Source organism: Anser cygnoides, chromosome 2 (assembly GCF_040182565.1).
Source record: "Anser cygnoides isolate HZ-2024a breed goose chromosome 2, Taihu_goose_T2T_genome, whole genome shotgun sequence".
Lineage (NCBI taxonomy): Eukaryota > Metazoa > Chordata > Aves > Anseriformes > Anatidae > Anser > Anser cygnoides.
Genome location: NC_089874.1, coordinates 154,378,612 through 154,403,326, shown reverse-complemented (window position 1 = coordinate 154,403,326; position 24,715 = coordinate 154,378,612). Strand labels below are relative to the sequence as shown.

The window sequence follows — 24,715 nt, the reverse complement described above, 5'->3', positions numbered from 1 at the left end:
GGCACTGCATATCAAGCATGCTGACTGCAGGCAGTTTCTGTTCACATAAAGACAAACAGAACTCCTACATTAAAGGAAGCATCAATGACAATTGCCCTTAGACATGGTCCTGCATATTCAACTTGCTTAAAGATTTTCCCTTGAAGAGGATTAGGCTGATTAATACCAGCATTTGTAGATCCTAATTGGAGTGAGGCAACAAGAGAAGGCTAGGAAATTCTTAACATAAGCAAAGATACAACTCTAAGGGTTGGCAATCTTCTAAAGTGAGAGTAAGCATTTAGAAAGAAACACTGATTACGATAGAGTAAGAGTTAAGACAGCAATGCTCTTCAGGATCAAAATCTGAGTGTAAATATTTGTATTTTACAAAAAACTGATTGAGGGTATTTGAGACTGTTCTTCAGCCTGGAGGCCTGTTGGCACAACACAACCTTTTTCCAGCCTGTTAATCTTCCTTGTCCCATAAAACAGAGTGGCTATACCCAAACTGCCCTTGGAAATGGTCCCTGACATGTGCTTACCTCTGCATGTTCTCCCAAATGATTCATAGGGCTAATCTATCAGTTTAACAAAATCCAAAAACAATGCCTGAGAACATTTTCTTGCACTGTTTTATTTACTATTATAAAGTTAGCCTAAAAGTATCTGTATAAATACAAACTATGAAATATATATATATTAAAAGAATTATAAATTATAAAAAGAATTATAATAATCCAGAGCACATTAGAAAAACCTCTTCAATTGTATGAACTGATGGAGAATTCATTAAATCTGATAAAGTTGTCCTCCAGCACAGCTTTACTTCTTAAAAACTGCAGAATTAGAATAGCTCAAGATATGCCTCATTCTAGGTGTTTTTGCAAAAGAGATTACTTTTGTAAGATCAAGCTTATGGGCATTTAATTTCTGAACAGCTAATTCTCTGCTATTCTTTATCCAGTGTGATTTAAAGTTAATCCCCACATTTGCAGACAGACTTTTAAATTAGATTCTTATCAAGAAAAGGTTGTGTGAGTATGTCTAATCAAAGTCAGTTTCTTCTTACAATCTTACCTGTATTTTAACCAAAAAATAGAGGCATTCTCTTGTGCTAAACCCGTAATTATATATAGTTCTATCACTGATTTATGACATCAGGCCAAATAGAATAATTCCTCATTAGAAAGCCAATTTCATCTAGAAACATATTCTTAAGATGAGTAGCACACATTTTACAACAATATTTCTGCAAGCTAAACTTGAAAAAAAGTTCATGAGAGAAGTATTGTGGACTATTTTGAGGTTAGACATTCTGTACTTAAAATGTGTTTATGTACTACTTTATCATTTTAATGAGTTAAATAGAACATAAAAGATCCTTCAAAATCTTACCAAAATACAATATCACGTACAGTCTTCTCTATTGGAAATACATCTCTCGTGAAAAGACACAAAAAAAGTAACCTATTAAACCTGAGTGCAACCTACCACCATGGTTTTGAAAAAAAAAAAAAAAAAAGTTTTAACAAATGCAGAAGGAATAAAACTGCCCACAGAAGGCTCAGTCCTCCCTCTCCCTCCACTCCAATTTCCAATTAGACCTAAGAAATTAGACCTAAGAAGAGACCTTATGAAACAGAGGTCAAAGACTGTCTCTGGTTTCTGTTAGGTTGCAGATGGGTGTTCTGGCGCCGGCAAGTGTTGACCGATTGCTCCTCTGCTTCTGGAGCTATTTGGTACAAAGGACAACTTGAACTGTGACAGGGCTGGCACAGGCAGCTTTGTACACAATAACCTTTGGATGTCAGAGCTGTAGCTTTACTCTCCAAAGACTTTTGGGAAGGGAGGAAGGACTGACATCCCTACAAGGCAACCTATTTGCAGAAATCATGACCACCTTAACCTTCTTCATGCTTGGGAAAACAAGGAAGAATGAGGAAATAGGAAGAGGAGATTGTTACAATTGAAAGAGAAAAAGAGAGGAAGATACATATCTAATTCTGATATTATGCTACAGGTCTCTTCATTAATTTCTCTATGCACAGATTTTAAATTAGTGAGTAAAGGCTATTTGCTTGTTTTATTTGAAGTTAGACAATTTTCAGTGGTTGAATGTGCCCTTTTGTTATGTAAACCCTCTCCTTTCTCATTCTTAAATGAAAAAATATTCTGTCTCTCCAACACTGATCCTTACCTTGTCCTTTCCTTGCATATGGAAATTGTCCGGAGAAAGATTGGGTTGTTTAGCAATACCGGACATAGGGAATGCTAGGCTTGCTGTGTAATGCGTCTGCTCTATTCTCTTCACTAGCTATTGAAATTAGGGGTGCATATGGGGGATATATGGCAGGACAAGAAAACTTGAACATTTCAAGATCAGACAGTTGCAGTCAGATATTTTTACTTCTATTTTGTACTCGTATTTCTAAACCCAAAATTCTACCCTACAATTTTGTTAGTTTTAGCAAGTATCAGAACTTAGCAGAACATCTTCCTAAAACTATTTTCAAACCTCGTATGTAGGACATCCTCTTACCTCTGAACTATCAGCGTCATCTCAGCTATTGAAGATCCAAGAAAAATATTTTCTGCTACAATAAGATTATAAATAACCAAAATGAAATTATCTAAAATATAAACTGTTGTTATTCTGAGTTAGGTTTAGAGATGTGGAAAAAAAAAAAAAAAAGAAAAAAAAAACTCAGCTGTGAAAAAAATGCATTACAGCCTTTTGAAAACCTTTCATTGTAGTGGTTTTAAATATCTGAAGCATCAAAGAACTTAGAATCCACCAGCAGCTCCTGCTCCAAGCCAATCTGTAAAATACCTTAAGATCTTCTTGCAAAATTATAGTCAGTGTTGCCTTCACAGTCAGTTGGTAGAGATAAAAGTCAGATATGATCATGTATGGGCTCTCTCTTTTAGCACAAAAGCAAAGTGAACGACAAGGAAACTCCAAATGTCAGGAAAAATGCTTTAAATATATATTTTCCTGACACAGGATTATTTTTTTTTTTTGGGAGGGGTAGGGCAGTTAATCTAACAGTCACAAGATGGAAGATCAAAATATTAGAATTAGAAAAGAGACTGATATTTTTTAAAGGTGGCAATAGCATTTAGAGAAAATGTAAATCACTACTAAAATGCATACAAGCTTTGAAAGATTATATCAAATCAGGCTCATTTTTAGCTTTTAGGACAAAAAGCTTCCTCTAGTACAGTCAAACTGTAAGTCCCCTTGCAAGGTGCTTTTGTATATTCTTCAAAACTGTTTGCCATTGGTCACTGCTAACAATGAAAAACATGGACCAGATGAGTCACTAGTCAATGCCTGAACCCCGTCTTAGCCATTCCCACCCACTGCAGGATTCCCCTTGTTATGTGAATTATATCGCAGCCACGTACGTATCCCAATACCTTTTGGCACTCCATTTGATGTCTCTCCCAAATAGAATATGCATTTATTTACTGATGCTATATAACCCTCTGCTGAATATTTGATTATTATCTCTGTTTAAAGCATCTCAAGTCTCAAAAATACATCCTCTCTTTCAGTTTGCATCACAGAAAGGTATGTTTCCATCAGGCTGTAGTTTAATAAATCAGCTTTTGTACAGGCCTTGTGCAAGCTAAAGTATCACCTGCCTTCAAATCTGAAAGCTGTCCTTCAGTGCCATGCACTCAAAAGTCCTGGCAGCTGTGGTCTTGTCCATGTATTAAGACGTGCCTCTCAGGCAAAAAATGTGATGTTTCTGCATGCTCTCCAGCTAGCAGACAGCTTCCATTTTTATATATACAAATATACATGTATAAATATGCAATATATATATATATGTATTTATATATAAACTGTGCTGTGCAGGGATATTACTTTTGCTCTATATACATGCAGCACTGAAAGTGATCTAATTTGGTTAGAACTTATCAGGCACTGCCACTTTGTGGGTTTGAAATTCTTACTGTGCAAACCCTGGATCCCCAGTACAACAGTGACTGAGTACTCAAGGGAATGCCAATAGCATATCTTTCACTATCTTTTAAAAGATTTAAAAAACATACAAGTGCATGTCCCCACAACAGAAATATCTCATTTTGGTGCCACAGACTTGAAAGTCCTCCTTGACACTGTGTTGGACTTTTGGATTTAGTTTTCCTGAAAGATGCTCATCTGTAAGAAGTAAAACACCTTACTTTGAAAAGTATTTGGAATCATGTTTGTTATTTCCTCATGAAACCCATTTCATTAAATATATATATATACATGAAAAGGAGAATATATTTATTTCATACTAATATCTTCCAATTACTAATCTCCTGTCTGATTCCATTATGTTTTTATTTAAATAATAGTAAGGTGTTTAAGAGGAAAATAACTTTCTGAAAATTTCTAGCCACTGACCATAACAGTAATGACAAATATTGTTAGTCCCAATATTTCTCTGAGGCACTCACAATACACAAGGCAAATAAAGGATACTTTTTCTGGCAATGAAATCAAATTCTTTCTGAGTCAAAGATCTTCAGCAATGCTGAAGAAATTACATGGCAGGAGCAGCCTTCCAGGATGACAATACAACAGCTACTCTTATCTTGTTGGGTTTTATTTTTGCACTTCTTTTATTTCTGAAATTACAGCTTGAATACACAGCAAGGCTGGATTTTCTCTGGCGTGTTCAAGCAAAAGAAGAGATCAATGAAATGAAGGAGTTAAGGGAGCACAATGAAAATATGCTACGGAATATTTTACCCAGTCACGTTGCCCGTCACTTCCTGGAAAAGGACCGGGATAATGAAGTAGGTATCAATATTATCTCTGAAAATTTTGTTTAATTAGCAAAAGAAAAACAGATCTGTTCAGGAATTGTTTTTACACCATTCTCAGTAGTACTCAATACAAAAATACTGCCTGTATTTGGCATCTGGTCCATATTTTAAAAATAAATAAATAAATAATGAATTTTTAAAAAAACATGTTTTAATGTTAGGGAAATTGGGAAATTACTATTCTGTGTTCTGCACTTCTAGGTCTGCATATAGAGTGCTGTTTCCATCCAGCTTTAGGGTCCCCAGTAGACCTACCACACATAGACCTACCAGAACAATTTCAGCTTAGGGCCACTAAAATTATTAGTATTTTCAGACACCACGACATATGACAAGAGGCTGAGAGAATTGGGTTTGTTCAAACTTAAGAGGAAAAGGATGAAGGAGGATCTTATTGTTGTCTTCAACTACCTACTGGTTGGTTATAGAAAAGACAAAGACAAACCCTTTTCAGATGAAGGACAAGATGCAATGGACACAAGTTGCAGGAAGAAAAATCCCAGTTAGATGAAAGAAAATTTTGCCTAGGGATCTGGTCAGATATTGCATCAAAGTCTCACAGAGGATGTAAAATCTTCAGCTTTCCAGTTTGGCAAAGGCCATGAGAAACCTGACCAAATTGTTCCTGCTTCTAATGGGACCCTTCAAAGGTCCCTCCCAACTTCTGAGTCTATGTATATCAAATATTCCTAAAAAAAGTTACAGATATTTAACAAAATACCCGTGAAACTTTAAGATAGCCCAGTATTGCAGAAGTATTATTAAAGCCCTGCCAATTATTATGCAAGCAATCTGTACAATAGGCAGCAGTAGACCCAAGCCTCCTGCATCTCCAGACCCAAGAGAACATCTTTGCCATTTCATATTGCTTTGCTTTGAATTGCCTTTTCTGTGCAATTAACAAAGCACCCATTTCAGAAACACAGTTTGTAGCTTTGTTTCTAAAGCGTATTTGCAATACACATCGAAAAGCTTTGTAAGTGTAAGCTAATTGTGCTGAAGGTCTGTCAGATCTAGGGAAAACTGGTAAAAAGTCTGCTGGTGATGGAGTTTCTGCATATTTCTAAAACAGAATTCGGAGAGGGATTGCTGAAGAGATATAGGAAAGATCAGCATTTGATTCTGAAAACAGCAGGAAAACACTTAATCTTTATCTGAAATAAGGCAAATGCATATTTTTTTATTATCTGTGAGTAAAGACAGAAATTATAAAATTGGGATTTTCTCATTTAATGTTGGAATTATATTTAACAATGAAGACATAACAAATGCTTCAAGATTAAAGTTGCCAACTCTGACATACTAAGATTCATTGTGTAGTAAAATGGATTCAGGTCTCCCTCTTTCTGATTCTACAATTTGAAAATAGATGTAAGCAGCCAAATTACACTACACAATGAGGAATCATTGTGTTCTGAATATGTGATTTCAAATAACACCAAGAGAAAGGTGACATAGTGAGAACCTGCAAGGAAAGGAACTATAGGAATCATGTTTTTGAGGAATACCCACTCTGTGGGTATTAAATGGTCATAAAAACACCACTTTGCACATGAGAAAATGGATGTGCGAAAGCAACTTGGTTAAAACAGTTCATTGCAAATGGAGCAGACCTGATACCAACCATGAGAGTGTTTTGTCATATCTGCATTATGGATTCTCAGGGAATATGTGTCCTCTCTTACACATCAATTCACATACGCTCATATGCATAATAATCTTCAGAAGCAAACAGATGCCCCACGGATCATTGCTGATGCTTCAATAATTTGCCATTGAATTCATTGCCACCACTTTTGCATTTTGTAGGGCAATTTCCCAGACTGACTATACTTGTGGATGATTTATGTGTGAGTTGGCTGGCTGTAACATCTACCACATTTCAGTACAATCAATTCTGCTGTTCAAGTCTGGCCATTAAGTTAATTTCTCTGCTCTCAAAACATGAATTCCCAAATGTGTACTGTAAGCATTTTCTCATGGATATATTATTTTTGTCTTGATGCTTCTTACCAAAAATAGAAAAACTGAACAGCTGAAGGCTGAGCCAATTCTTTTCTATCTTCAAGATCCGAAGAAAGTGTATGTCTGATTGCATATGTGCTTCAAGTGCATATTGTCTCCTTTTCCATAAGGCTCAATGAACTAGCCTGTGTATTACTTTTTTTTTCTATATCTGTGGAAGGGAACAGAAATATCCTTAGAGTATGACTTCCATGACCCTGTAGATGTTCTTCAGTGGAGGAAAGTGTAACGGTAATATGGTAATCAATCTCTCTTTTTTTTTTTTTTTTTTTTTTTCCCCCTGAATAAGAGGCTGGCAGTGAACTTGGAAACTAGTAGGGTTTTTCTATTTTCACTGGAGGACACACTACTAAAAAGTCTAGATAAACAGTAGCATTAAGAGCATACCGAAGTGCAGGGCAGGGGTTCAGGATGCTCTTATAGGGAGAAGCAGAATGATGAAAGAATAAGAACCTAAGGTGTTCACATTAAGTGTATGGGGTGCAGTCCTTTTATAATGAGGGTAAAGCAGTAACATTTCCTAAAGCACACTAACAAAAACATTGAGAAGCAACTGCTCCATACCAGCATATCAAGAGAAGTCCCAGAACAGAAACAAAAGTACCCAGACATTGGGCAACACCATGCCAGTTTTTGACCTTGCACTGCCAGGACACAGAAAGAGCCAATGGCTAGAAGTTGAAATTAAAAAGAAAAAAAAAAAAAAAAAAAGGACAAATAAAAGAGAACGTGTGCAGCTGTGATATGTTATCCACTAGGAAAGCATACCAGGAGCTGTGGAGAATAAGTCCTTGGCATTTTTTAATTAAAAAAAAAAAAAAGGTTTGGGCTCAAAGAACTGACTGTATTTCACATGTATTTTCACAAGAATCAATACATATATAAATCTTTCATTCAATATCAGAGTGAAACATATATGTAGCATAAGTGAAAGCTTATGCCAGGGGATACTTTATCCTTATAGCCTCCTGCGTCTGGTCCCTTATAAACTACTTTCTATCCCCAGTAACTCCATTATAACCCTCGCGTCTGTTTCTCCCTCCTTCCAAACCCTAATAACAGGAACCTCTCCAAGAGATGGCAAACAGATGGCTCCATAGTCCACCTTAGGAGAACCCCAGGTTACCAAAGAGTAGACAAACTTGTAAAGATATGCAGTAATCTAAAGTATAAATTATCCACTTGAAAATGAGTTAATTGATAGAATCTTTACAAAGAATTCATATTAAACATTTAAAATGACTCCACTTGATCCCTGTTATCCCTGTTAATCAACTAATCTAGAAACATATTGGTGACTCCAAACATATAAGACAGACTTAAAAATCTTAAAAATAATAAACATTAGGTTCCTTTTACTTCCCTAACAATGTTTGATTCTCTGGTACCTATACACGCAAATTAATTCCTCATTCCTTCAAGTGATTCCCCGTATAAATTAAAATCAGAAATTCAACTCTATTTTTTTTTTTTTTTTCTGGTGTAGTCTCCTGACCTCAGAAGCAAAAAGAGAGGTTTTCCAATAAAGGTCAAACCCTGCATAAAATCCATAATAAAAATATGAAAGCTGTCAGCCTGCTCCTGTTGAACCTGGCTAGTCACTTACACTTAATATACTAATGCTAACCTCAGTTATGAAGGTACTATTCATGGAAAAAATAAGAAACATATTTTATTTGCAGACAAGGACTTTCTCTTCCCTATATTCCCATTCCAACTTGTTTTTCTTCATTGTTCTTTTAGGAATTGTACTCTCAGTCTTATGATGCTGTTGGTGTGATGTTTGCATCTATTCCTGGATTTGCTGACTTCTATTCCCAGACTGAGATGAATAACCAAGGAGTAGAATGTCTGCGCTTGCTGAATGAGATCATTGCAGACTTTGATGAGGTAATACCAGCGATTAGAGAAAATCTGGTAGTGCTTATGTGATGAGTTCCCAAACACCAAATACGTCATCCTAAATTATCAAATTTACTATTTTTCTTCCAATCATTTTCTGATTTTTTTTTTTTTAACTCCAGTTGCTGTTACAATTGTCTATTTTGCTTTTTAATTTTGACCTTCCAAACTTTGGTCTGAATGATTAGTGAATTAGAGACTGAAATCAATAGTTACTTGAATATAAATGTATGCAGTTAAAACTAGTCTGCTCCAGCATACCTAAAAGTAGAACATGCCTTTATTCTGCAGAAGGAAGGGTGAAGATATTTACAGCAGTTCTGTGAAATAATTAGCTAAATACTGGAATTTATAAAGGTATTCTTTTGAAGACAATGGGTGAATGGACTCAATAAACATTAAAGATAAAACAGTGACAAGTAAAATGTGAAGCACACAGCTCTTAATCTGTTGTTGGGTAATGAATGAAAGGTGGTGGCATTTTTACTGATGTCACTTGTCTGATCAGGTAAGTAATACATTGGTTAAGCTGCTTGCTTTGTTAAGGAATTCAGAGGTGGAGAGGAAAAGAAGTTTGGAAAGGACATAAAAGGAAACAAGTATTTATTTAGGTATCCTGTCCTTCAAGAAGGTGAACAAGTCAGATTGGATCTATGTTCTGGACTGGAATATTCCAAATGGGAAAGAGATTTAAAGAGAAAATGGGAAAAACACATTCTTTTTAGAATTTTTCAGAGAAACACAAAATTGGCACTAACCTGGATTGTAGGGGACTGGGCACGTGTATAGCAAGTAATCTTTGAGGAACAGTAAAAAATTCTACCCTAGAATCTCGTGTTTTGTTTATCCATTTTTTTTTTAATTCTTTTCTCTTTTGTGATAGAGTATCAAATGGAGAAGTGAAGAGTGTCTTGTCAGGTTAATATTAAGACACCTTCCAAGAAAGCAGAAGGAATGAGTTAATTCCTTCAAAATGAGCTGGGTCTGGATTTCAATCCTACATGAGCAATGTAACCATGGAACAATTTTCTTAAACAGAATAGGGAAAAGTTCTACTTAGGTAGTGCGTTGCAAAAATGAGAAAAGCTTTCACCACTGTTTGTTTCTTTTTATTTTTTTGGCTCTCAACTCGAAAGGCATTATCAGAATACAAATTATTAAATTTGAGTTTTTGAGAGATGACAAGAAGGGATACCAGGATTCTGTCTATAGATTAAGCATACAGATTTTTTTTCCAGGCACTTACAGAATTTCGACATCTCCAGGGCTTAGACTACAGCTGAATGAAAAATTGAGAATGTTTTCTCCTTTTTTTCTTTTCTTTTTTTTTTTTTTTTTCATAATTAGTGTCTCAGCCCTACTTTACATTACCTATTTCCCTTTGAGGATCTAGTCTAAGGGTGTGTTTTTTTTTATTGTTTTGTTTTGCTTTGCTTTGAACTACAGACATCTCCAAGGGCTTCAGAGGAAGCTACTGGAGGAAAAGATGAAGACTAGGAGAGTTCATAGAGTGGTAGCTCATGAAAACTGGATGAGGGTCAAATGTACCAAATTGTGAGAGACAATGAAATTGAGGCTTAATTCGTACAGCTGAGCAAATACTAAAATTGCCAGCAGGAAATAGAAGAATTCACAGATGCATCCTTGTGCATTTCAGTAGAAAACTAACTTCCTCTCCTATGAGAAGAGCTCTGTCACCTGCTAAACTCCTGCTCTGCTTTCCTTATAGGTATAAATACCTCATTCTTATCTCTGAGATCTTGCACAGCTGTCAGCTTGCTTCATGATTAATAGTTTTGTTTTTCTTTCCAGATCTGATTAAAATTATTATGGCTCAAACTTAATGCAAAGCCTATTGCTATGAATTAATTTAAGATATCTTTTCATGCATGTTCATATAATCTTCACAGCAAAATTTCATTGCTACTGAGGTGATTACCGAAGACAACATTTTCATCAAAAACCCTAACGTGATAATGCATTCAGGTTCCCAACACCTGTTCTGTAATTAATAAAGGACCTAATTAGGGACTGCATTATGTCCCAGACATGTTCAGTTGAATAATAGATATGTTCTTGGTATGGGTAGTAAATGAAATTATGTGATCCCCTGCTGACTGCTAACCTATTTCCAGCGTAGTCATGCCATTAGTTTACTCTGTAAGCAATCTGGAAGGTGACAGAACCACTGTGAAGTGAGCAATCCTAGCCACGGAAATGGAACCAGAAGTCATTTCAGGTCCAGTGTTTCAGGGACAGTAATGTTTCCACATAACTATTGACTGGCATTACATGATGTCACTATGTCTTGCTTTTCATTATGTTTCTTGCCGAGATTGTGTGTCTCAACACAGGCCTGGAAACAAAATGCAGACTTGCAGCTTGAGAACAGAGCAGATATATGGAAGAACATCTGTTCTTCACAGAAGAGCATTGGTCCTCAGCATCATGTGAACAACACTGCAGAGACACCCAAATGTAGAATTCTTATGACAGGAGTCTAAGACATTGGTGCTTAATGCCATTTGATATTTCTGAGGTGATATGAGACAACCACATGGGACTGACAGGTCCCATACTGCACCATCCGAAAACTCATCCTGTCCTGGAGCGAGCTGTTGGATGTTTTACCAGGAAACATGGTCTAAATAACACTAGATATCTATGTGTGGACAACTGAATTGAGTTCCTAATCTCAAATCAGATTCTACACTGTGAACCCCCACCTTACCTTTTACAAGTAATAGTAAAAGGGATGTTTTATCCATAGTGCTAGGAATATATTTCTGAATGAAAGCAGTGGTAAAAATCCAAATTGACCTGGTCTGAAAAATGTGATAGGGACATGGGTGGGCATCTGGGTTATTTTTACTTCATTTTAGAGGCATTTATTCGTTACAATAAAACAGAAAGCTTATTATCCAGATCTGTTATTTTGTTTTGCACTTAGCGGATCTGTGTTAGGGAGTCAAAAACAGTCAAACAAAAATTAGTGAACAGTGGCCTTACAGAATCTGCCACCAGCAGCTGTACAGGGTAGGAGTCCCCAGACAACTCAGGATGTGACTGATTCTTTCTTAGGGAGCCTGGGGAACCTGGTCCAAAAGTCAGTATTGGGGAGTAGGTGACTGAGTCTTCTCAAAGCACAGTCATTACTTAGGATGTTTTTTCCCCTGAAGGCCCACAAATTTGTTGATTTCCAACTTGTTCAGGCATCTTGTTGACTGAGGCAGAATGGGAGATGTTTCAGGAGATGTTGGGTTCTGGACTGACAAAAGGACACTTTTTTTTTTTTTCTTTTTTGGCACATAACATCATTACATGATACAATTATTTCCTATTTTGTACCCAGGCCCAAAGGTGCTGAAGGGAATATTTCACACTTAAACAAACATGAACATTACAAATCTGTTTTTATAATTACTCATTTTTATAATTACTCATAAGTGTCTGTATTCTTAAGACACATACAGGGCTAAACTCCCATTCTTAGAAATGTTGTTACCAAAAATTAATACCAGAACATTTCTTCTGAAAATTCTGAATCTTGATAGACTTTTTTTCTGTAAAGTAATAGTCTTTCTAGTCATTTAATCTATCGTTTGTGTATCTTAGTGATGGTACTGTTGGGATTTGTTCTTTAATAAGAGTTTTCTAGTTCATGGGTTCTTTTTTCCTCCCTTTTCCCTTATCCTGCAGTGATTTGCATGGTGTTTATAAAAACAGGTTCTAATATACTATGTTGTCACAAACATGTTTTTTGGCAGCCTGCAGGATCCTGCTTTCAGACTTCGCTGATTACTTTGCAGTTGTGTGGCATTTCCTGAAGCATTCCTTTCCTACTACTTCGTACACGTTCTACTGCAATAGTATACCACAGGGTCTGACCTTGGCTGTACATGAACTGAATGATTAAGCTTCAGTTTCTTTTCAGATACCAACCACATTACAGTGATTGAAAATGTTTCCTGGACTATCTTGGTAAATTAGCAAGCCTACTTAAAGTGCTGTAACAAATAGCTGTTGCCTTAAGCCTGAGTGGGAATACCTTTCCCCAATAACAAATTCCATCATCCTGTCATACTTTGAAGAAAGTAATGGGTAAATAAACCATTATTTGAAGAAGGAAAGATGTTGTTTAATAAACAAGATAAAGTAAGAAAAAAAAATAGAGATTTAGAAATAATAATGAATGAGAAAAAATAAAATGTTTATTTCTTTTAAATTTCCTGAGAGCCCATAATTTTTTTACTCCTTAAAAATAATCATTTTAGATATTCATCATACATTTTCTGTTACTGTGCTCTCTGCTGTTGTTTCCAGCGAGCATGTGAAATGAAAACATAGTCTGTTTTTAATCAAGACCGTTTTCTCCCCTTGCCCACACACCTGGTGCTCTCAGGCTGCTGACAAAAGCATAGCAAAGAGAAACATTCTTTTTCTTTAAGGGAGCAGTTGGAAGGGCTGCCCATGTAGGAGGGAAATGCAGATAATGGGCTTTTCTGGCAGTTTAAAGAAAATGAGAAGCGGGTCAAGTTTTCGGACTTTCCTGACTTGGAAGGGATCCATTAACCATATGGCTTTGTGTCCCCTGCGCGATGCTGTGCGGCCTCCCATTAGAGACAGATGGTGTTGTATCTGTACACGAACAGCAACGCTTCCAAGCCCCTGACACTGTGGCTGACGTATGCTGTGGTTACTTCAATGGCCAGGGATATTTCATGTTATGCCTTTGGTATGTTTTTCCCTTTGAATAAAATATTCCCTTTAGTTTTTAATTGACAGGAAACTGAAACCCACAAGATGGAAAAAGAATGTATGACACTGTATAAAAGAAGGGGGAAAACTTCATTAATTTTTTGCCTGACCACAGATTTTTTTTTTTTTTTTTTTGAATTTTTTTAAATTTATATCCCAACTTCAGCACTGAAAGTTTCAAATTCGTTGCCTGGGAACAGTGGTTTGGTTGTTTTTTTGTTGTGATTTTTTGGTTGGTTGGTTGGTTGGTTTTGGTGGTGGTGTTGGTTTTGGTTGTTGTTTTCCAGGACTGCATAACCATATTGATGCCTGAATTTATTAGATACCACACCGCATATCTTGAAGTTTCCTAGGGTATTTTGGTATTACCTTCAGTAATACACATCTTTAAAGCCTGTGATGAGGTGACACATGCCCACTTTCCACATAAACTTCTGCTGTCATTGGTAGAGTTCACAATCTGAAGTCTGCCTAGGTCTCTCAAGGAACGTAAGGCTCTGATCCCAGCTTAATGCAAAATCCTTATTTAAACTGCGAAGATGGGCTTGAAATAGGGACCTGATTGACATTCCCACTCCACTCAGTGCTTTAGTCGGTAGACAATATTTATTCTTTCTCTTCCAGATTCTTAATCTGGCAAGGGTTTTTTTGTTTGTTTGTTATTTATTTATTTATTTATTTATTTATTGTTATTACTCCTACTTAGCATCAATACAGGTGTTTACTAATTCCTATTGGTTCCATGATGTTTTTGTAGAAGAGGTAAACACATAACAAAAGGGCAGATGGAACAACCCAATGACAACACGCTGGCATCAGGCATGGTAGTAAATAGGGAGAAACATGCCATGCATGAGGACTTGATCTCTCATAGAAATTCTTCGAAGGCATCTACCTCTATCCACTGACTGTGTAAGATGGTTAAATGGTTAATTGGCTGAATTTCCTTTAATACCGGCCTCATCACCTGAAACGTTGCCATAAGAGCACTTAATTTAAGCAAAATGAATTCCTCCCAAAGAGATTTAGGAATACTTTAATGTGATTGGGTGTTCTTATATACAAGCACACATACACAGAATGTTTGTCTTCATTAATTTTCTGTGATTATATCTCAGAAAATGCGGGATTCATCTGCATTTTTGTTAGGCTGGAATATGCATGTCTTATATTATCCATTCCAAAATGTACCAAACAGCTTTACAGAGCACAGCAGACTTTATCTTGAATGCACTCTGTAAATAGATGATGTTGCAAAGAGCCACAGCTCAGTGTGTCCCAGAACATAGAGCAAACTGTGTGCCATGACTGGAAGAAACCATGAACACAAAGATTTATTTCTATATCTGTACAAGCATTTTGTAATAAAAATTACACTTTTTTGTTTTTGTTTGTTTGCTGTTTGTTTTACATGTGTATTAGTTACTAGGTGAAGAGAGATTTCAAGATATTGAAAAAATTAAAACAATTGGCAGCACATACATGGCCGTGTCAGGATTATCACCTGAAAAACAGGTAAGAGAATAGTCTACTCTAAGAAGCAAAGTTTTTTGGTGTGATCCCAACATTCATATTAGAAAATATTAGTGTTATCTTTTTGATGTTCATAGAGCTTTTTATGCTAAGAAAAAATAGACATTTGGGGCTTCTGGCAGACAACAGTTGCACTTCTTCATGAATTGAAATGCCATCTTGTGCTCTGAACAAGAACCATATGGATTCTTTCTTCAAATTTAAGTTTATCAGAGAGAAAAAAATCTCCTTTCAATCACACTGATGTGAATCTAGAGCAGGTCTATCTATATCTTCGGACATACTCTAAAGTTACCACTGTAACTCAGAGCAGAATCTCACTGGAAATCTGCAATAAATTATGAAAAGAAAGGATCTGTTAACTAGCAGCATGTTTATGTAAGTGCAAGGTTGCATTTAAACATTTATTACAAGGATGTAACTGTATTTTTAGACAGAATGATAAACTACACGTCAAAATAAAGCTGACATGTCAGAGCATCATAAAACCAGAAGTCTGCACATTGCCCTCACCTACAGAGGTGCAAAACAACCTGTGCAAAAAAATCAGCCACACAAGACACATACACTGTCATAGCCATGAACCTCAGATGAGCCAGACGAGAGAAATCCATTCATAGTTACATGCAATAATATGCCTGAAAATGGGGTCTCCAAAGGAATAAAATGAGTTTCTAAAATACATCCAGCAAGAAGTTGGCTTCTGTTGAAATCTGTCTTGCTTGGCAACCGGTGCCTCCCCACGAGGAAGAACACCACAGAAGAGGGGTGTGCTGCCCCAGATCAATAGGAGAGTGGGAATCAGATCTGCCTACGTTGATTGCAACTGCCAAGAAAACAGCAACTAGATTAGACTGAGCTTTATAAACTAGAAAATTTCCATTGTTTGTTTAGAATACATTATAAAACATGTGGAGTGTAACTAGCTGAGCATCTCCCACCTACAGAGTAACAAGTGATTCTGACAGCTAGAAATCCACAAAACTAGGCATGCATGAGATTTTTTTTTTGTTTGTTTGTTCCAGCTTAAATTGCTTCTGTGCAGAGATGAGCAAAGAACTGAACATCAAAGACACAGCTACATAGCTCCTAACTAATTCTTTAGGCTTGATGAGGGTAAAAATTCAAAAGGAGAAAATCTTCACTGCATTTCCAATACTGATTAATTCATCCTTTTTTAAACAACAAAAGCCTAATGAAATTTATATCTATGTTTTAAATATACCTATCTTCATACATATATGTATATGACTGCATCAATATCTAAGAGGTGAGGGTTGCTGAGGGAAGATGACATGCCCTGAACTGAATAAAGCTGAGGACAAGGAATGTAAACAGAGAGGATGAAGCTAGGGAGATTCTTATGATCTGGCTTAAATACTGAGGATGATCAAAATGTCAGAGGGCTGCACTGCATGATCGGAGGTGGGGCTTGCAATGCTTCCTTCCTATGGACTGGAAATTTGTTTAATGAAAGAATTACCCGGCTTCAGAATAGATGAGGTGACATTATAACATTATCAGGACAATCTCAATCCTCTTTATACTTCTCTTCTCAGCATTAGATATATGCATATGCATTGTTAATTCCCATTTTTGCCTTTTGGATTATTGGTAGGAAATGGATTTCTTTGGTACTTCATAGAATCATAGAAAGGTTTGGGTTGGAAGGGTCCTTAAAGATCACCCAGTTCCAACCCCCTTGCCATGGGCAGGGACACCTCCCACCACACCAGGCTGCCCAAAGCCCCATCCAGCCTGGTCTTGAAGATCTCCAGGGATGGGGCATCCCCAGCTTCTCTGGACAGCCTGTTCCAGTGCCTCACCACCCTCTGAGAGAAGAATTTCCTCCTAACATCCAATCTAAATATACACTTTTAGTTTAAAATCATTCCCCTTTGTCTTATCACTATCTGCCCATATAAAAGCCATGTACTTCACAGCGAGCCTTCTTGTATCCAGGTATACAAGTGTTGTCATATAAGTGGGAAGCATTACTTTAACTTTAATAATACCCTATCTGCCTTTGATCTAGCACATTTAGACTGTTCTTACAAATTCCAAATCTGTAAGATACTTGGCACTTGGTGGGGATGGGTGGGAGCTGTTCTACAGGCAAATGCAAAACAATTCTAACATTATTTTTAATGACTCCTCAGCAATGTGAAGACAAATGGGGGCATTTGTGTGCTCTGGCTGACTTCTCCATAGCTTTGAATGAAAGTATACAGGAGATCAACAAGCATTCTTTTAACAACTTTGAGCTCCGTATTGGTAAGCACAGTACAAGCATGAAAATTAAAATGTGGTTTAAATTAAAAAGGGGAATAGTAGCTTACCCTAAACTCTATGCACAGTTTTTGTGCACAAAGCCTTTTGGCTTTGCACAAAAACTGAATTCCAGTTCTGACTTGATCTGTCCCAGTGGCAGCACCTCTAAACTTCTGCTAAGGGTAAACTGTTATCCTGGATGAAATCAATAGGGTGGGACATGAATGTAGGGATGACCTGAATGTATGCAACAAAACAGGAACAAATCTGATGACTGTTTATGCTGACTGGATTACTGGCCAAAAGCAACTCCACTCAGAAGAAACATGTCTTTTACAGACAATCTTACCATTAGAAAAGCTGAAGTGTATTCGTTAATCACAGCATGGAGGGTAGCATCATCACTGTCTGTGCTAACTCAGAGTGCTTCCCAACAGTTTTGAACCATGGAAAACTCCAGCTCCCAGGATTTTTCAGGGAATATTCATCCATGTCCAGTAAATGTGAATCCCTTGCAAAGCTTTTATCCATCATGAATGCAACTGTATTTGGAGACCATGTCTATAAACAATTTATACATATATACGTATTTGTGCATATATATATATAAAGTCTTTTAAGAAAATCTAAAAATGTAAGATCTTTTTCCCAAAGTGCCTTTCACTATCAGTAAACTTATTCTTAAAACTTCACTGTAGAAAAAAAAAAAAAAGTCACCTTTATATTATTTCCTGCACTGAATTTATGCAACAATATCATAAGATATAGTCTTCCAAAAACTTCATAGGAATACTTTAGTATTTTCACTTCATGGAACATAAGGATGTCATTTCTGGACTGCATAGCACTGACAGGGTTGCCTTCAACAAGTGCAGAGACAGAAAGATCTTTCCTACTACTTAAGAATAATTTTGCAGGAATTTTGGCAATAGTATGTGGAATACAGATGACATGTAAGTACTGCAGTTCCACTGTGATGGACACCCTGTCAAATAGTTCTGAGGATATAACTTTTGTTCTCTACCTTTCCTGAACTTTTTTTCTTACTTTCTTTTTATATGCACCTTTTCCTTAAACTTAGAGATAAGCATATGTGAACCAGGTTTCATACAGTTCTGAAGTACAAATATGGTTTTCAGTCATTTTCATCTAACTGGTTGTTCTCTCTCTCCCTTTCTCTCTTTTTTGTAATAGGGATTAGCCATGGTTCTGTCGTAGCAGGAGTTATCGGTGCTAAGAAACCGCAATATGATATCTGGGGCAAAACGGTTAATTTAGCAAGTCGAATGGACAGCACAGGAGTTAGTGACAGAATACAAGTGCCTGAAGAAACGTATCTGATCCTGAAGGACCGAGGATTTGCCTTCGACTACCGAGGAGAGATTTATGTCAAAGGTATCAGTGAACAGGAAGGAAAAATCAAAACATATTTTCTTCTAGGAAGAGTTCAACCAAATCCTTTAATCTTACAACCAAGAAAACTGACTGGACAGTATTCATTAGCAGCTGTTGTATTAGGACTTGTACAGTCTCTTAACAGGCAAAAACAGAAGCAAATCCTTAATGAGAACAATAATTCTGGAATCATAAAGGGACATTATAACCGGAGGACTTTGCTCACTCCCGGTGGATCTGAGGCAGCAGCCCAGGCAGAGGGGGCCGACAAAACTGAATTGCCATAATCAACATTTTGTTTGTGTTCTTTTTTTTTCTTTTTTTTTTTTGTATTTCTTTTATATATAAAAATAAATATACAAATAAAAAGGGTTTAATTTTTTTTAGAATAAGCGTGATTATCTTCTGGCGTGACATTTTTATGAGATTCCAGTTCATCCATTTTTACAAATGCTGCCAGTATCTCTCTCCAGTTACTATGATTCACCCCTGAATGTCCAGCCATAGGAGCTGTAGACCTCTGCTCAGCTGTGCTGGTTACCCACAGAAAGGTCAAGAATAAATCCCTGACTTGGGGGGATTTAGAACATAAATTGTATAAATCATGGGAAACTGAGACAACGCACTGTGTCATGTGGAAGCAAAGGCACAAGGAGATTGAGTAGGTTCTTCTCACTTGTAGTTGTCTTCAAGAAGAGTGATATCCATCTAAGTTAGTTGTCTGGTCTCCATAACAACCAGTGAAAAGCTAGTCAGTACAGTCAATGGATTTATGTATGTTATCTGCCCAGATGTGAGGCTGTGGGACATAGAAGGGAGAGATTTTACCCCAAACCCACTGACTCCGTTGAGTCACTGGCTATGGGCTGTTAACAGAGACTGAAGTGTCTTGCCCACAAGGCTGCACTGCAGGCAGTATTGCATGTTGTTACCCACCTGAGCTCTAGCACCCACTCCAGGAGGTCAAGGCTCTCCTGTGGGCACTATGCTATATCTGTCAGTCCCATCTGAAGGGTTCAAATGTACTAAGATATCTTGAATGACACAAGACATAAATGGACTTGTCTGGAGTCTACAGCTGAATTTATTGTCCAGTCAAAGAATTAACCAAATTCCCTTGGTTCACTTTCCTGAGCTTAGCTCTTAAACCCATCCCCAGTCTGCATTTCTAGCAAAAGAAGGCTTATCTCAAGCTGTAAAACAAGAATGTGCTAAAGTACAACAGGAGACTAAGCTGAACACCCGCTCGGTTACCTCAGGAGAAGGAGAGAGGCGGTGACTGAGGTTACCCCAAATGATTTGTGTGCCAGAACAGAGACAGTCCTGTTGGGATGCTGAAATGGTACACCTAGGTGCTACAAACCCTGCATTAAAACAAGTACAGGATGACTTTTTTTTTAGGATAGCTTATCAGCTTTCCCCTGGAAAAAGTAAATATATAGCACAGGTTCCTATATGCATCAGTAACATGATTCATACTGATCAGTAAAGCGCACAAATGAACCTCTCATCAAGTCTGTATGCTCAAAGGAGCTGGGCTTGTCTCGTTAAATATTATCTTTAAAATAAATCACAGATGGGAGCAGCAGAACCTGCAATCACACAGCAATCCCCAGACGAGACCCCAGACAGCCAATACAGTGCAACATATGGATTCTTGGTAAATACAGCCCTTGCCTTTTTACAGGCTGTCTTTAATGAAAACTAGGATATCCCAGGTGTGTCACCACTGGATTGGGCACATTTTTGTAAAGGTGGCCAGTATGGCTAAGAAATATTGATTCCTACATTTTAGGAGACACTATGGTTTGCTAACAAAAGAGGCATCAAAGCACAAAAATGTTTAATTATAGTATGACAAAAATAATTGTAAAACAAGCTAAAGAATAGGTATGTCAGGCAAAATCTGATCAGCTGAATGCAGCCTTCAGAAACAGAAAATAACAATAAATGGCCAAATAAATTCCAGAGAAAACTGTATCACTGAAGGATGGGTCTGATCACAGATATCAGAAAGCTGTCAGAAATGTTATACACAGTGATAAGGCTGCCAGTAACTGAGCTCTTATTTCAAGTTGATTACTGATTTTAGACCCTACAAATATCAGCTCTTTACACCACCTAGGAACACTGTAAAGCAGAGCCCCTCAACCACCCAGAACAGTGTTGGTGCTGTAGGAGAGGAAGACAAGACATGGCTTATATCTGAAGCAGCTAAACCAATTTCGCATTTAAAGTGGTATTTGAAGCCATAGAGAAGAAAGTTTTGGCTGGTTTAAACTGCTCATAAAACAGCTGTCCTCTCCTCAGCTTATCTCTCTGCTGGATGTGGGTTCACTCCTCCTAGTTTTCTAAACATTTAATTCTTGATAAATGCATATCCCAGCTGAACCAGTTTTCTAATTCTCACTACTGCTGCTGGCCTCTGTAATGGCGATTAGCAGTGAGTGGAAAGTGTTATCTAAACAGGCTGGGAGACTGGAGACTGAGGGCACCTTCACTGTGTTTTAGCACAGGCCTAAATCTCCTGCTTCTTATCCTAGACACGGATGGCTTTCTGTGTTATCCCTCTCAAAATCCCCATTAACATAACTATGTTCCCAAGAAAAATTGTCTGCTAAAGAACTCTGAGCCTGTGTTGACCAGATAAAGAATGTGGCAAATCAGCTTATTACCATGAATAATTCTTTAGTGAGGAATTTCACCTGTGTCTGCTGCAGGTAAATCCCTGCTTTGGTCTATTTGTCTACATGAGGCAGCTATTTGTCACCCCAGCAATTACACTGCCTGTTCCTTTTCCAAGTGCAATGACCTTAAAGGCTCAGCAGTGTTATTCCCCGTTGTAGCATTTGTTTTCAGAGGAACAGCAGCTACTATTTATGCACTGTCTTCTAGTTTTACTCCATTTCATGGTATCATTAGTGCATTCAGCTTTCCCTCACAACACTATCTTCAGGGATTCTTGTTCATACAGAACAGAATTGTTCATACAAGAAGAATCTATAAAGCCAAAACACCTGGTTAATATCCTTTGAAACACACATGCTTGAATAATAAAGGCGAATTGCCTTGATATTGTAGCTCCTTGGCCAAGCCAGCTAGCCAATATTGAGGACATTGCTAGATTCTTCCCATTAAGAGGAGAAAGCCTTGGCAGAAACTCAATATACTCTTTGATGTCATCTTATTTATTTCTACCAATGTACACTACAAAAAAAAATAAATAAAAATAAAAATAAAAATAAAAATAAAAATAAAAATAAACCAGCAGCCAGCTGCTTTGCTCAGAAATTCGTACCTCAGTCCCTCTGACAATCTCCATGCCATAAGCTCTGCTGACTTCAATGTTTTCTAAACAAACAAGCTGAACTCCATAGCTTACAAAAAGCAACATACAATCAACTGCATCAAGGGCAGTTTATGCCAGCTTTGAAGTACTTATTTTTAATCATTAAAGGAGACAGAATATCGACTACCTGGATAACAGTTCTGTACCAAAGTCATTCTGCAAAGTTCCATGTGGATATTTGCAACCATTAACCCTGCATTCTAGTAAAGACCATGTGTGTTGCAAGAGTGCTTGTTTGCAGACAGTGAACAGGTGTTAGGGTTGATTAATTTATACCATTAACCAATTTTAGTAATATCTATCCAGAAAGTTACAGTTAACTACTGATACCTATCAAGGTATCTACTCTAAGCTCATATTAAGACTCAGGAGAAAACAAAGCTTAGGTGTGATATCATTTAGAGGTGTGTGCTAGCAGACACAAAGCAGTTCAAAGAGCAGACTTTGCACATACAGGGAAAATATTACTCACTGTCCTCAGCTTCAATTCATTCCTGATTACTTCACAGTACTTTGCACATTTTGAAAAGCACAGCAAAAAAATATCTCATCTAATCCTTCTCTCATTAGCAGAACTTCATCTGCCTTTTCCTAAGTGCTGCAGGAGTCAAGGAGTTTAGACAAACACACAGCGCAGCGATGGTGGCTCGTAGCCAAAGGGCCCGTCGCTGCGCGCTGCCGAGCTGCGATGCAGGCAGCAGAGAGCCCTGCTCCACAGCCGACTTGGCGAGCACGCAGAGAAGTGATCAGAGGAGCAGGAAATAACCACATTAACCATCGTCAGTGGTACACGGCAAGCGTTATAATTGCACAGTCAACTTATTAACCTCCCCGTGAATCCTTTTTGTGTTGCTCAAAGGCAGTGACATGACGAGGTGTTTCGCGGTTTCCCCAGCTCTGAGCTTTCCTGGAGGAGGGGAAAATACGACAGAGGAGCAGTCAGCAGATGGGAGAGAAGGGGTAAATATTCAATATTCATATCTCTAGTCACTTGAAACGGCAGTTGAGTTGCTATTTATGGAATGCTTTCATTACCTCTCCGGGTTAAAGAAAAAAAATTAGTCATTGGTTTAGGTAACTTTAACAGACAAGGTCCAATTCTCCCCCCCAGAAAAAAAATCTTTTTTTTTTTCAGTCTATTTTCCACTAAGAGCTTGTTTAGGTGAAGGCCGTCAGAGTTACAGAGACATCCAGAGACTGATTCATTCAGCTCTTTGATGTAAAAATGACATCAATGTGCAGGGTTGGTTAGACAACATCCCCTGTAAAATGCAACTCATGCTTCTTCTCGTGACCCAGATCTCCCTCAGCCCAAGGTGCATTTTTTGTGATTTTGTTTTGTTTTGTTTTCTGATGAATATGTTAATGCTGATTTTTTTTTTTCTTTTTTAGTATGCTGTAAAACCTGTTTCACAGGGCATGTGCTTTTTTTAGGGTCTAGAAATCAGCTCCTCCTTCAGCTTTCCAATATTAAAATAAAATAAGTGCCACCATTGTGACATAACAACAAGGGAACTAAAAAGAAATGTCAGCTGGTTTGCTGAAAATCTAAGGTTTTAAAACAAATGACATATGTGTGAAATGACTTCTGATTGCAAAGCCCACTCCCAACAGCAGTGACATGGGATATGTTAAGGGATATTCTCACAGTAGCAGGATATTAAGTATAATTTTAATTAACTCATCAGTTACTTAAAATAATAAAAACACAACACCCTCTTCCTAATCATTTTCCCTCACAGTGACTATTGTGACAAGCTGTCAGTTTTCCAGTTTTTTATAAATCACAGAGCAATTGTGTTTCAGACGAATGATTGCCCCCTCCAGATGGATCCAGATCGATGGTGTAATGCTACTTTCAGGAGTCAGGTCCCCAGCCCCATCTCTGGGGTCAGTGCACTTTGTATCGGCAAAACCAACACTCACAGTGGCATCAACTCTTTCCCCTTGGTCCTGTTCCTGAGAAAGGCAAGAGCAGGGACTTGGGCATGCTAGGGAGTTGTAATTGAACATTTTTCACATTTAAACAAGGGTGGGAGGAAGACCCCAGCATGATCCATCCCACAAGGTGAGTCCAGATGCTGCATTTACAGCTCATTTTTCATTAACAGCCTGGTTAATTGCAAGGTGTTTTAATGGCTTCTCAGAAGCTTGGCCATCCCAGACTAGCTCACAGGGTAATGAGGGCACAAGGGATATCTCCCCTGCACCACAGCTGACACAGCAGTATGCAGTCACCTCTTGCACCATTAATTTCCCCCTTTCCTGGCAGTTAACTTGGCAGGACCCATGACCTTTCAGAAACCATTGTATGGATGTTAGAAGACAAGTTTCCATGGAACCATCTTTAAAAAAATCTTTTTTTCTTTTTTTTTTTCCTTTTTTTTTTTTCTTTTTAAAAATGTTTCCTGCAGCGAAAAAAAAAATCCACTTCATTTATTCATTCAGAATTTATTACAAAACTAAAACCACACCTGTGTCCAATACTGAAAAATCAACTTAAGCAAAAGCAACGTGTCTTCCTCTTACACTTCCAGACCAGGTTGATCGTGTGTCCGTTGCAGCTTAAGGAGCCCCACCATACTTCCCTGTCAGAGATATTCAGCTCTACCTCAGAGTTATCCCACCGAAGAGATCTACATACAGAATGTTTGCAAGGAAACCTCAGCCCCC

At 37.6% G+C, this 24,715-nt stretch overlaps 1 protein-coding gene across 2 annotated transcripts in view; it reads left to right on the top strand.

The window, feature by feature from the left end:
- ADCY8 (adenylate cyclase 8) overlaps positions 1 to 19,142 on the top strand; it is a 128,318-nt gene extending 109,176 nt beyond the window's left edge. The window contains exons 13-17 of one of the 2 annotated variants that reach the window (XM_013197352.3): positions 4,621 to 4,779; positions 8,578 to 8,724; positions 14,917 to 15,009; positions 17,187 to 17,301; positions 18,493 to 19,142. In XM_013197352.3, the coding sequence (XP_013052806.3) occupies positions 4,621 to 4,779; positions 8,578 to 8,724; positions 14,917 to 15,009; positions 17,187 to 17,301; positions 18,493 to 18,980 (1,002 nt within the window). In that variant the 3' untranslated portion in view covers positions 18,981 to 19,142. The remainder of the gene's footprint in view (positions 1 to 4,620; positions 4,780 to 8,577; positions 8,725 to 14,916; positions 15,010 to 17,186; positions 17,302 to 18,492) is intronic. The other variant, XM_013197351.3, reaches the window with a different exon arrangement.
- The last annotated feature ends 5,573 nt before the right edge of the window (positions 19,143 to 24,715 follow it).